Source organism: Thermobia domestica, chromosome 10 (genome assembly GCF_964235325.1).
Source record: "Thermobia domestica chromosome 10, izTheDome1.hap1.1, whole genome shotgun sequence".
Lineage (NCBI taxonomy): Eukaryota > Metazoa > Arthropoda > Insecta > Zygentoma > Lepismatidae > Thermobia > Thermobia domestica.
In genome coordinates this window covers 92594926-92609131 of record NC_137463.1, presented here as the reverse complement: position 1 = coordinate 92609131, position 14206 = coordinate 92594926, and the positions used below count along the sequence as shown (strand labels likewise).

The following is a 14206-nucleotide window of genomic DNA, read 5'->3' as shown; positions in this document are numbered from 1 at the left end:
TATCCTCCTGCATGATAACGCTCGCCAACGCACGGCCAATGCGGTGAAGACGACATTGCAGCAGTTTCGGTGGGAAACGCTGGAACATCCACCGTACAGTCCCGACCTTTCACCGTGTGATTTTCATGTGTTTGAACCTCCAAAACAAGCTATTCGCGGACATCGATTCGCAACGGACGACGAAGTGTGTGACTGGGTCCAGGCTTGGATCCAACAGCAGCCTGCCAGTTTCTTCAAGGATGGAATCGACCGGCTAGTGTCGAAATGGGATAAATGTGCCAACAGTTTTGGCGACAATTTTTGAGTATGTGTAAAATGAAATGAAATGAAATTTTTGAGTTTTACGTCCCACGGTTATGCCGGTTAGGCTAAAGGAGACGGTGATGATGACTAATGAATGAAATGGTGGAATGAAGAAAGTGGGAGGAAAACGGGAGAACCCCGAGAAAACCCACGCACACGGTGTTTGTCCACCACCAAAGTTCACTTGGCGGGAGCAGGGTTTGAACCCGAGACCCCTAGCACCAGAGGTGAACGCTCTACCACTGAGCCACCGCGGCCCTCTTTGAGTATGTGTAGTGTGTATCACTACATGTGTGAGTATGTGTACCGTGTATAACTACATTTTTGATTTAACACAATCGTAACCGTTAATTTAAACTAGTAACCGGGTTTCATTTGAATGCCCTTTATAATTCAACAAACTCAGGAAATATAAAAGGACCGCAAAGGATTAAACATGGCACCAACATATTGTATTTAAGAACACAATTCTAGAAATCGACTAATGAAAGACCACGGAAAAAATCAACATCAATCCAGGAACTTACGTTACGAAATAAGAGAACTACACGTTCATCTACGCTTTCGCTCAGTAATCTTCGCACTACGTTTTCTTTAGTATAGTAAAAAATTAGTTACGATAATAATTTATTTTTTTCTTTAACTCGTTCTTAAATTTCATCAAGTTATCCTCAGTCAAAAACATAATTTTCAAATGATGTGAAACTTTTCGAATCGAAGGTTATGATCAATGGTAATTACTTTATGTATTATGTGTCTCTCTTTCTTTCTTTTTAAACTTTTATATTCCCATCTCATCTCGAATGAAAAATTAAGGATTACAGACCTCATCAGTCTTGTCCTCATTTTAAAACTTTTTTCGCACGTAATGTTCTGTGTGACATACTGTATTGTAGGGGACAGAAATGTGGACATTACGAACAAAGATGAAAACTGACTGAGTTTCCGAAGAGTGGGTATAGATAAGAATGAAGAAAACCAGCTGGGTGAAACGAAATACAATATATTAGCAATGGTTAGAGAGAATACGCAGTGAACCCATTAAAATACCTTAAAATGTCATAAAACTATCTCGCAAACAAACGAAACTACTGAATTTACAAATACATATTTATTTTTCTGCTAAAAAATCACTCAGTAAAGAAAAACACTTATTTAACTAACGTAAATGAAAGAAGAAAAAACTCTTACCATCAAAAATTTGTCTAATCTGAGCTGATCGATTCCAAACCATTCTAATATAAGTGTTCGGAAGAAACATTTGATGAAGAGCAACGCGTTGTCCACATCTTCAATGCTATGAATCAAACTGCTTATTCTCTCAGCACAATCTTCCTGTAAAACACCACGAAAAAGTTACAATTTTGACATTTAAAACTCACTACGATATTACAAAATATATATATATATAAAAAAAAAAAGTTTTAAAACACATATAGAAGCGCAGTTAAATAACATAAGATATCTTACATAGTCTGGATTCAATGTGTCACAACAGGCATATTCAAGTTTTTGTTCTTGTTTACGTTCCGTAACCATATCAGCTGAAAAATGAAACTGTAGCTATAAAAAGGACTGACTATCCATTCCATTCCCAGAAAAGTAAGAAGAATTAAAATAGCAAAAAATGGTCCGAGACAGTAAGAACCAGTTAATATAAATGAAAACTACATGAGAAGAAAGATGGTTTAATAATTACAATTCACAGAAAATACAGACTTTTGACTCCATCCATGACTCTCTTGCTTACATCTAACAGATTCACAATACCAATGCTTCTGAATCATCACATCAATTCTAGATGTGAAAAACAATTGTGTGTTTTACTATTCAATTTCTTTCTTTTTTTAAAAAAAAAATTCAAGATTTCGAATCGTGAAAAGCTCTCATCCTTGGTCTAGTGACTAGTAAGTATGCCTTTGGTGCACGGGGTCCCGCTTTCGATTCCCGATGGGAGACCACTGAGCACACTATAATGGTTCAGACTTCACTTTAAACTATAGGTCCCATCCTATATTATAGCCTCGGTGCCGACCAAGGGCCTAAGTAGCAATCAATCAATCGATTTGATTTTTAGTGTAGCGTCCGTTTCAGCAGCAACGAGGCTATATGAAACTGGACCTACATCCTAACATGGAATCCGAACCACATGAGCTCCCGCCGGGTCTCCCACGCCAAAAGTGTGTACGCTAACCCCTTAGCCACGAGGGAGCTCAATCGAGTTACCAAAAATATACGTATTACTCAAATCATCAGAAGATAACCGGCTTGCACATTCACGCAAATGGAGTTACTAGTCTACATAAATTCTAAGCCTAACCAAGAAATATTAGAACTAGAGATGTAATATTTTCAGGTCGTATTTATTGAACCTTCCTAATTCACACCAAATTACAGTCGACATGTGGAATTGATCTCCAGCCGGTTGCTTCTGTTCTCAAGCGAAATATTTTCCGATGCCTTAACATTCATAAAAACATAATTGACGCGTGTCTGGCGATCTGGCAACGTTGTTGCCTTCATTTACGGCAGTTTGAAAATACAGATATTTTACTATTATTTCTTGGTGAATGTATGTGAATTGTTGGAGTTCCAGCTCAGGTCCCTAACGAACTTAAGATGAGACAACTAGGCCAGTAAATAAGGTGGACTATTCTTTTTCCACAAGTGTGACTATACGAAAACATGAAATCAGAAAAGTGAAGAGATCAATTGCGAATTAGAGTTCGAAATACTACATACACAAGAACTGAACAATAACATTACCCAGGTATTAAATCGATTATCATTGGCTGATGTAAGCTCTATGTTCATATAATCAACTGGTAAGTTTCCCCAATTACGGATAAAAATGTCTTTCACTAATTTTTTAAAGCAAATCCTTACAGAAGTATGGTCCAGCACAGCTGTGGTATGAAGTATTACCACCTTGTCTCAACGCTTAATACCAGGTTTCTTGTATTTTTATTCTAAAAATAATTTATCTTTTTTACAAGAAGTTGACGAAGTTGATGGCCCATTAACTCAGAAACAAAAGACATACACACCATACTTCATACGCGTACTAAATTCGTCAACGTCTACTCCCACGCAAAGTTTGATCCAGACTGGATAAGTTCGGCTTTACTCGTATAATATATATTTAAATTAGTGATTTTTTTAAAGAAAAAAGTCACAATGATAATTACTCCTAAATAGTGTCATAATTGGACACATCTATACAATTTTCTTCATTTCTTTCTTCTCCACATTCGTACAAATTGTTTATTCCTTTTCCGAGGCTCCAGAATTGTAGCCTGAAGTTATTTTTGAGATCTGAACGTTCATTCGTTTCATATTTACTGGGAATAATTACTTGGTTTGCATCTTGAGACATCTACCTGTTGATCCTTTAGAAGTATTTTCTAATGGTAGGCCAAGTAATTCAACATGATATAAACATAAATTATAAAAATGAAAGTAACACAAGGATACCAAACGGTCTTTACCGGGGCGTCTCTTTTATTTTAAAAATAAAATAAGCGTACACGTGGATTTTCTTCTACAATGATATCGTCCAGGTTTTCTAATAATTCGAGAAAAATGGAAAGTTGAAATAAACAGATAGTAGCCATGCAAACTAGATCAAGTATGTATGAACAGCAGAGTAGACCAGTATTATTGACTGATAAAATGTATGGAATACAAGCTTAAACATAACTTAAGTATTCACCTATTTGTATTTCTTAAGCAGAATAAATTTCCGATATTTTGGATAAACACCCTAGTATCCTTTGATTGGGATAAATAAAGCTCAATACGTCTTGTATCTTGAGATTTTCACATCCTTGTGCATCGGTGAACATTTGGAAGCTATAAACCCAGTAATGTATTTTTAGGTACAGTATAATCGAAATACAGATGTATCAAGCCTTATTTAACCTAGTCAAAGGATACTCGTATGTATACAAATTATTGGAAGTTTATTCTGCTTAAGAAAAACAAATAGGAGAGTACTTTAGTTATAAAGATAGAAAAATAAATTTGGCCGACTAAGTTACATCCAATTATGTCAATTAAATTAACAAGACAGTTGGTCTACTTTGGCAGTTGGACATTCACGCTATCACCAGTAATATCATATACCTAATTCAATTTCGTAAAAACTGGTACTTGGTCTAATCTGCCTTGCTACTATCCTAATAGCTCCATATCGCGTCTTGCAAATATCTGCATATAGCGACAACACACGAAGTGTGTGATAGTAGAAGGCAGCTCGGAAGGCGCACGTCTGCTAACATTGTGCAGGAGACAGAACTGTATGTTATTGCTGAGCAAATTATAGCTCTATAATTCGTTCAGCAATTACATCACTGAATAAAGGAATCTATACTTGATCACATTGAATAAGTAAATGATTTTGCCACATATCCTCTCTTCCGCTTCATTTAATTTGGTAATCCTGCAAAAACAAGAAAACAAACTGCAACATGTCTCTTTATTCAGTATTGTAGTCACCGGAGCTTTCTGTCGGGAATATTCCTTTATGCAGCGGAAAATTTTCAGTCATTTGAATAGAATACCGTTTCCTTTGACACCCCTGAAGATAACTGGACCCGTCTCACGCGCACCTATCGTAACCTTCTTCGCTCACCCGCTTCATCGTCTTGTTCCACATTAAATCTTTTCGTAGAACTGTGTGTTCAAAAGTCTACATTATGACTAATACTATTAAATACCTGCACAAGTGGTTTATCTGACATCCACATGCAATAGAACAATCCTTTCCAAATCCGCATGAAGTCATTCTCTGTAAATTCTGAAAAAGAAAACAGAGTAGATATTAAAGTTATTAAAGATTTTGATTACATATGAATATACATTACTTGATTGATTGATTTTTAGTTTAGCGTCCCTTTCAGCAGCGAGGCTATATGAGACGTAGACCTACTGATTAACGTGGAATCCGAACCACATAAGTTCCCGCCGGGAATCGAACCCGGGTCTCCCACGCCAAAGGCGCGTACGCTAACCGCTTAGCCACGGAGGAGCTCAAGAATATACATTACACAGAATCAAGTACGGTTAATACTATTTGAAATATTATTCATAGAACATGGTTTGGAAATGTAGAAATACTTACTATGTCCTTAAAATCAGATAAATATTACTATCTGCCGATATTTCATAATCTTCAAGAAGCTTTGAACTACCCTTGCTAGCAACATATTTCTGCAAACTATGGAAGTAAATTAAATGTTGCAATCACAAAAACAATGACTTTTCATTACTTAACAATACAGCAGGGTGCAAAGTTTAATTATGAAAAAAATTAATTTTTCCTACCTGAAGCATCCACTGAAATGTACTGTTTCAATGCACCTACTCACTCCTTTACGCAATAGGAAACTTAAATTTTTAGGGCTTCTTGATTTCAAGCATATTTCAATAGCACATATCAGTGAGTGTTCTGTTTTTACGGTACATAATAATATGAATTATTTCACATATATTTATTCCTGGATCTTAAATAATTACCTTAATTGGATATACAAGGTAAATTATCGAGGTGTGAGTTGCTTTTGTGCAATGACTTTTGGCGCGGGTTAATAGTGATTTGAATCACTGGATGGAATTGAACTTTATTGTTCTTTTGTGCGATGCGATATTGTGTGGGTTTTGGTGCTTTTGATTTTTGCCACTAGATGTCTCCCTAGTACAATGCTAGTGTATCAAGCGGGCAGTTCGTAGCTGTTTGAGGCTGTGTTAGTGTGGTATGCCCGCTTCGTGATGGTCTAATTGGAGTTTGTTTTCTTCTGTTTTTCCGTTCTTTTAAAAATTTTCTTCTTTTTTGTGCATGGCGACTCAGCAGTTAGTTCTAGAACTTCAAAGGCCGTTCGATGAATTTAATGCGGATCGTGTTAACTCGTCTTTCTTAAATAATTGCGTTTTGAATTTGGACGTCAATTGTTTTCGCTTTGTGACTTTGTGCAGTTTAATTGAGTTTGACAAAAAATGTAATGGATGTGATCGTAGAATGAACCTAAATCTGAAATATGGTGTGAGTGGCAGATTAATAGTCTCTCACGTATGGGTCATTCCATATCAACTCAACACACCGTTTTATACTGACCCTTCCAGATTTTGATGATTTTTACGTCACATGAAGGTATCATAGCAAGATTGAAAAATACCAAATTTCAACCTTCTAAGTTGATTAGTTTTCGAAATTTTACGGTTCGAAATTTTCAATTTTGGTTTAAAAAAAATGCATAAATTAGCTTCTTTAATTTGATGTATCTCGGCTCCTAATTAACGTATCGAACTAAGACTTAAGTCATTGCAGAGCCATTGTTTTAAGCTTATTTAGATATATAAATCAATGAGGGTGTACTAAAAACAGTTTTCGAAACTTCGAATTCGAATTTCTCGAAAAAGGGCAATTTTAAATTAAAAAAAAAACGCAGGTTAGGCCTTCATAGAGATATAATCAAAATATAATTTTGAGATCGTTATGGAATCGAGAGATACAGGCTTCGAAGGAAATTGAAACTACTGAACTGTAGCGCATCTATAAACAGAGACTAACATCTAGCTAAAGTCTTTTGAAGAGATGTATTTCTGGAAGCCTCTGGTAGTTCTTTTGATGTCATCTTCAGGAATACGGTAAACACGACCAGTAGGTATCACGGCTCATTTTACATAGAATGTCTCGTGATTGAACCCAGAACACGTCCACCTTATTTGGAAAAAATGAAATGAAGGTGATGGTCCAGCAGGGTGCAAAAATGTTATCTTCACCTGTCCATTTTCTTGATCAGTAGTGACATGTTCGAGCATCGAGTCATCAATTTCCTTCGTAAACTATAGTCACATATCCATGAATTTCACTTAATGGAAGCGTCCTGGATGTTGAAGAGGAGAAGGGCTTTGTTACTACACACGTTCAACCACGGGGAACAAAGGCATGAAGTTTTCGTGTCCCTGCAATTTCGTAAATACCTTCGAAACACTTTTTAAGAAATTCATCAGTTGCAGCTTATTCTGAGTGAGTAACAAATATGAACTCAATCCCTGAGATACTCTTCTTTGACCAATCATAAAGGTGTAATGGTTCCAAGATTTGATCTGAGAATGAGCGTGAAGGCTTGCTCTTTTTTTTGCCAGTCTCTTCACATGCCTCCTATACCATCGTATGTTCCTTTGCCATAGGCTGTGGCAAAAAAGTGCCACTCAGCCTGTATTCCGAAGTCTTGTTGGTGTGAGTTTAGAAAGTTCTTACTGCTTTTATACTGTGCAGCTGAACCATCCGAAAAGTAGAACATTTTTGCAGGGGCATCACTGTTTGCTTTGAAGGAATTTCATAAGCTTCCTCTGAAATGAGTAGAATGCCACAATATTGTGCTAAAGGTAGTCGGATATTATAACCAAGTTATAGTGGTCAGTTTTGTTATCTTTTCGGTGCTGAATTACGAAGGGGTGGACTGTAGCTTGGTTGGTATTCAAGTTGAATGATTGTGCCTCATCTTGTATAATAACGTCATAATTTTCCGCGAAGTCACAAACAATAAATTCACTTTCAGAAATTTTTCCTTTAACGTGGTTGAAAAATAATCGTTGTTGCTTTTCTATGAAGTCACGGTAAAGATCATTTAATTTTTGACAAAATAGCTCAATAAGTTCTGATGATGGTTTCTGAAGAGTTTCTAATGTACATCTATCAACAGACAACCATTGACGGAAAGTCACAGTTCCTATTAAGTTTCCTCTAGGACGTCCTCCAGCAAAGTTTGAATGACGTCAGTTTCTGAACAAGAGAAACAACTTCCATAGAACAGACCTCAGACACAGGTTCACACGCCATGAGGTGTAGGCAGTCCTTGTAAATTGTATGGAACCATTGGTGAGAGTTAGTAACTTGGCATTTTCTCTCATTAACTTCACGTTTTAGTGTGTGGTACAAATGCACACAGTGTGCGTTTCATTAGCTGCAGCTAACACAACATTTTCTGGGCGAAGCTCTGAAAATTTGGAAAATCCTGTGTTTATATAAGGAAACTGTTTTTTAAACAACTGATATACTTCCCGCAAACTACATAAAAGAAATGTTTACAATTTTAATTTTCTTCCCACTACTGTCTCCTACTGAAGGGTAGTCTTTTATACTTGGCATAATCCTAGAAATGTCATCACTTTGGTAGAATTCCTTGACGTTTTCTGATGGAAGAACTTTACCCGGTTTGTTCCAATTATTTGTATCTCGCGATCCCAAAATTATATTTTGACCTATCTTTAAAGGCCTAACTAGGGTTCATACAGAAATATTGAACTCAATTTCCTTGAATTTTCCAGGTATTAATTTTGCAATTTCCAGCTCTAGTGGAAGAAACTAACAGTAAGAGAATACATAAATTTTAATAATAATATATATTTAAGAATGGTCACCTTTCTCCCCGATGAACGATTGCAATTAAATATTGTCACAAGAAAATAAATAATTAAAATAAATAAAATAAGCCTACTAAGGGAATTAATAAGTAAATATTTTTGTTCCATACTTGAATACATTTAAAATATACAGAAATATTGAACTCAATTTCCCTAATATTTCCAGGTTTCTTACTAGATATGATCGATTTCCCTGAATTATCCAGGATATTTTCTGCCAAAACTAATTTCCCTGAGATTTTCACGTTTTCCAGGTTTTCCAGGTAGTGTATGAACCCTGCTAACCTACACATAAGATATTTTTTTATAAATTTAAAATTGACCTCTTTCGAGAAATTCGAATTCGAAAATTATTTTAAGTACGCCCTTATCGATTTATATATCTAAAAAAAAGCTTAAAACAATGGCTTTGCAATGACGTAAGTCCTAGTTCGGTACGTTAATTAGGAGCCGAGATATATCAAATTACGGAAGATAATATATGCAATTTTTTGATCAAAATTGAAAATTTGGAACCGTAGAATTTCGAAAACTAATCAACCTAGAAGGTTGAAATTTGGTATTTTTCAATCTTGCTATGATATCTTCATGTGACATAAAAATCATCAAAATCCGAAAATGTGAAGGAAAAAAGTGCTTTTTTTGTGTTGGTTTCATATGGAATGACCCGTATGATTTAATCATAATTGTGGTCGTTTTAGAAAATACATTTCTTTGCGCAATGAAACATTTTCGGTCATACAAATCTAAGTATTGGGCTAGTGCTTCATTTGTAGAGATGCAAAAAAGCCGGCTTTTTTGAATCAATGGTTTTTTGCACATAAAAAGCCGGCTTTTTGGGGGGAAAAAAACGAGAATTTTGGCTTTATTTCATCATTTTTCTATCTAAATAGCTTTCTTATAGTATACTGTATAGTTTAATAATATTTCATGACCTAAATGCCATATTTCGCTCTGGGATTCACCATTATGATGAATGGAGCACATGTTTTATGAATTAAAGTAAACAAAGTGTGCAGTATTTGAGGGCAATTTTAGAGGCTATTAAACTTTAACTTCTGATTTACCGACATCTTTTTTCTTCTCTAGATCATATCATTTTTAGTCATCCGTGTTTTATTTCTTCGAGCTTAGTACTCTACCTTCTAGCACATAGTTAAACTTACGTTTTTCAATATATCCGTCAGAGCGTAGTTGCACATTTCTTTTATTCTGTAGCTGTGCAATGATTTAGCAATAATCTTCCGGATATAACTCTGAATACAAATTTATACAAATAATCAGGAGCGGATTTAGAAACGTATTTTGGGAGGTATTTCTCTGATTAATGTTTAGTTTTTCTAAAAATTCCTAATTTTTATTTGGGAGGAGCTTGAAGTTTGTGAGTACAGGCATAACAAATATTTCGTTTCGTTTATATATTCAGCAATAATCTTCCGGATACAACCTTGAAGACCACTTTATACTGATAATCAGTGGCGGATTTAGAAAAGTATTTTGGGATGTTTTTTCTTATTAATGTTTAATTTTCCAAAAATTCCTAATTTTTTATTTGAGGAGAGCTTGAAGTTTATGAGTAAAGGCATAACTAATAATTCGTTTGTTTTAGAAATTCCGTAATTTCGAGCTACAGGCTTCAATCCGAAAGACATCCCCACCCTAACCCCTTCGAAATCCGTCACTGCTGGTAATTAGTAATAACAACGATTTTAAAACGATAAGAAAGGAAGTCGCCCAGGACTCACAGTACACGCACTATCTCTACATTCACAGATGGAATTAAGAAATTTTTTTGTCAAAATCGTCGGTCGAATGACGGGTTGAATCCCGGACTTCCCGATAGAAGCGCAAAAGCTAGCCACTCACTCATGTTTGTTGTACAGTTGTGTTTAACCCTATGGCCTATGGAAACCGAAGGTTCAACACCACGTTCACAAAAGCTCTCCATTGACTTCTTTCTATCCTTACCCAATTCGATCCAGTTTCTACACTGTATTCCTATTTCTGCGAGATCCATCTTAATATTGTCCTCCCATCTCCGCCTAAGTTTTCTTAATGGACGTTTTCCGATCGGTCTTCCAGTTAAGACTTTGAAAGCGTTCCTACCTTCTTCCCTTCTGGCTACATGACCTGCGCATCTGAGCCTCCTAGACTAGATGACCCTAACGATGTTTGGTATACCGTATAAATTATGTAGTTCCTCGTTATGAAGTCCACCATTTCCCATTCCCGTTCCTCTTGGGTCCGAATATTCGTCTCAGGATTTTATTGTCGAATATTTTCAGTCTGCGTTCTTCCCTCAGCGTAAGCGACCATGTTTCACAACCATAAAGCACAACAGGCATGATTATCATTTTATATATTTTAAGCTTTAAATTCCTCAACAGAATTCGCGACGACAAAATATTTTTGAACTGAATAATAACACGAATTTTCTGATTTCAATCGACATTTAATTTCTTCGTGGATATGATATTGGTCTGGTAATATTGATCCCAGATATTTGAAGGTATCCACTTTGTCGAAATTATTATTTGATGTTTTAACGCATTCATTATTTGCCGTATTACGGTTCTGGTGAACTTCCATGTATTGAAATTTCTCTGCATTTACTTCTAAATCAGTGTCGGTGCAAGCGTTTTATAAGGCTTCCGCATTTCTTCCTATTGTTCTCCTATCATCTCCTATTAGATTTACATCAGCATACACCACAACCTAGTGAATACCATTCAGCTCTAGGCCCTGGTTATTATCTTTAATTTTCCTTATAGCGTACTCCGGAACAAAGCTGAATTATAATGGCGATAATGCATCCGCTTGCTTCAGAGAATTCTCGATGTGGAAGCTCGCATTTTTCTACTCGGATTTTACACTCTCGCATTTTTCTACTCGGATTTTACACTGGGATTCATTTAAACACATTTTAATTATGAAACTAGCTTTTTCGATATTCCAAATTCTGTAAGAATATTGTACAATGTTTCCCTCCTAACCGAGTCGTAAGCCTTTATAAATCAATAAACAGTTGATGTACTGGGTAATATATTCTGATTTCTTTTCGAGTATTTGTCGAATGGTAAATATCTGGTCGATATTTGATCGATTTCGCCTAAATCTACACTGATAATCACCAATAATTTCATCTGCGTACGGGATCAATCTTGTTAATAGAATGTTAAGAGAAATTATCCTAATCGATAATTATCACAATCAATTTTGTATCCTTTCTTGTGAATTGGATTGGTTCTTTCCACTCTTCTTAAATGTATTTCATAGTTTTTCTTTTTTGTTAAAAAAAAAAAAAAAAAACTTTCGTAACGATATGTTGAATTCCTCTTGTTAAAAATTCAGAAACCTTCAGGACTGGGTAAACAGTGATAGTGACTATATATTCTAGAGCCTAGGAAACCACAAGCTCAGATGAACAGTCTATTACGCATATGATTCATGGACAGAAAATTCGGTACATTCCCGATTCTGAACAAGTTAAAGGAACAGTCAGTGCATTACAGAATTCGGAAGTTTACCGATTTTGTGAATTCGAAGCACCTTATGGGTGGTAACAGTTTATTACGTATGTGATCAATCAATGAAAAATTTGTTCGAAATATTTATACAATGTATATGACAATTAAAACTTTACTGAAAAATTTCCAGGATGTACAGAACCACCCGAAACGAATCTCTTGGTGTGAAGCCTTTAAGACTATCATACAAATGTATTTCTATTTTGTTTCAAAAAGAGGGTGTGTGATGTTTCGAAGTAAAAATACAACATACAATTTTGCTAGTTATTTGTGTATATATTTTTTTTTAAAAAAAGTACTCACTTTTGTATATAATAGGTTAAAAAATTATTATAAAGGGTGTTTCAAAACAACACTGACAACGTTTGGGAGGTGATTCCTGACACCAAGATAAGACGAAAAGTATAGACCAACCTGGGTGCACAAATGCTTCCTTTCGAAAAAAAAAAAAAAAAAAAAAAATGAAATCTTTGAGTTTTACGTCCCACGTTTATGTCGGTTAGGCTAAAGGAGACGGTGATGATGAGTAATGAATGAAATGGTGGAATGAAGAAAGTGGGAGGAAACGGGAGAACCCCGAGGAAACCCACGCACACGGTGTTTGTTCACCACAAAGTTCACTTGGCGGGGGCTGGGATCGAACCCGGGTCCCCAGCTTCCTTTCGGAAAACATGAAAAAATTAATTTTAAACGTCCATAACTCTAATACTATGGGACCTACCGTAGTCGGGTCAAGACTTCACTTAGGTACTAATATGTCCCCTATCCAAATATCCATGTTTCAGAATCCTGCAGTACTTCCGCAACGATTTTTATAAAGGTAGTTAGTGAATACTTCAAATTATATGCCCGTAGCCAAATTTACTCTATAAAAATTGTTGCGTGAATACCTTAGGATTCTCAAACATGTACCTTTGGATAGTGCACATACTAGTTTCTAAGTGAAGTCTTGACCCGACTATGGTAGGTCCCATAGTTTTCGACTTTAAATTTCATTTTTTCAAGTTTTCTGCACATAGCTATTCATTTGTGTTTAGCACAAATCCAAAAGGAAGCATTTGTGCACCCAGGTTTGTCTATACTTTTTGTCTTATCTTGGTGTCAGTAATCACCTCCCAAACGTTGTCGGTGTTGTTTTGAAACACCCTGTATATATTGGTTAATCCTTTGGAATTCATAATGTAAATATGTTAATTAAAAAAAACTTTTCGAAATTCATGGTTTATTTTTAGAGGTTTTATATTATTATCTGCATCAACCACTAATTAAATAAGCTGTGTGTTGTAGAAAAACGAAACAAAGTCTGCGTTATCAATTTAAAGCACAATTTTGAAAAAAGACCAAAATTTCCCAAGCAAAAAAGCGAAGCAGAAAAAACAGTTTTTTTTTTTCAAAAAAAAAGCCGGTTTTTTTTTCGAGCCTTTGCAACTCTATTCATTTGTGTTATTTTTTTGTTGCTAGTGTTACAAATTTACAATTTCTTATTCACGAATGTTTTTCTAATGTGGGTTCCTTAAGTAGAAAAACTGTGTCCGATTGGCTTACCTTTTGCTGGGAGGTGTGTCTGGAAACTGTTGTGCGGTCGCCAAGTAGCTTAATAGGTGGACCCGGTTGTCATGTGGAGGTAGACGAATCTTTGTTCGGTCGAAAGAAATATAACCGTAGAAGAGTGAGACGTCAGCAAAGGTGGATTGTTGGGAGTGTGTGTAGGGAAATGGAGATTTTTTTAAAGCGAATGTGAATGTAATAATCGATCTGCCGAAAGTTTATTTGATATTATTTCTCGTCATATGCATCCAGGATCCGTCGTACTCTCCGATTGTTGGAAGGGTTATTCTTTGGATAAACAAAAATGGTACATTTAACAGTAAAATCATTCTCTGAATTTTGTAGATCCGAGTACTGGAGCTAATACACAAACAGATGAAAATATGTGGTTGCATTTAAAG

At 35.6% G+C, this 14206-nt stretch overlaps 1 protein-coding gene across 2 annotated transcripts in view; it reads right to left on the bottom strand.

Moving 5' to 3' along the window:
• Nucleotides 1-14206, bottom strand: part of Nnp-1 (Ribosomal RNA processing protein 1 homolog Nnp-1) — an 86321-nt gene that overhangs the window by 63222 nt on the left and 8893 nt on the right. For both annotated transcript variants that reach the window (XM_081728254.1, XM_081728255.1), the window contains exons 2-3: nt 5022-5101; nt 1495-1638 (exon numbers count right to left, since the gene is read on the bottom strand). In XM_081728254.1, the coding sequence (XP_081584380.1) occupies nt 1495-1638; nt 5022-5101 (224 nt within the window). The remainder of the gene's footprint in view (nt 1-1494; nt 1639-5021; nt 5102-14206) is intronic.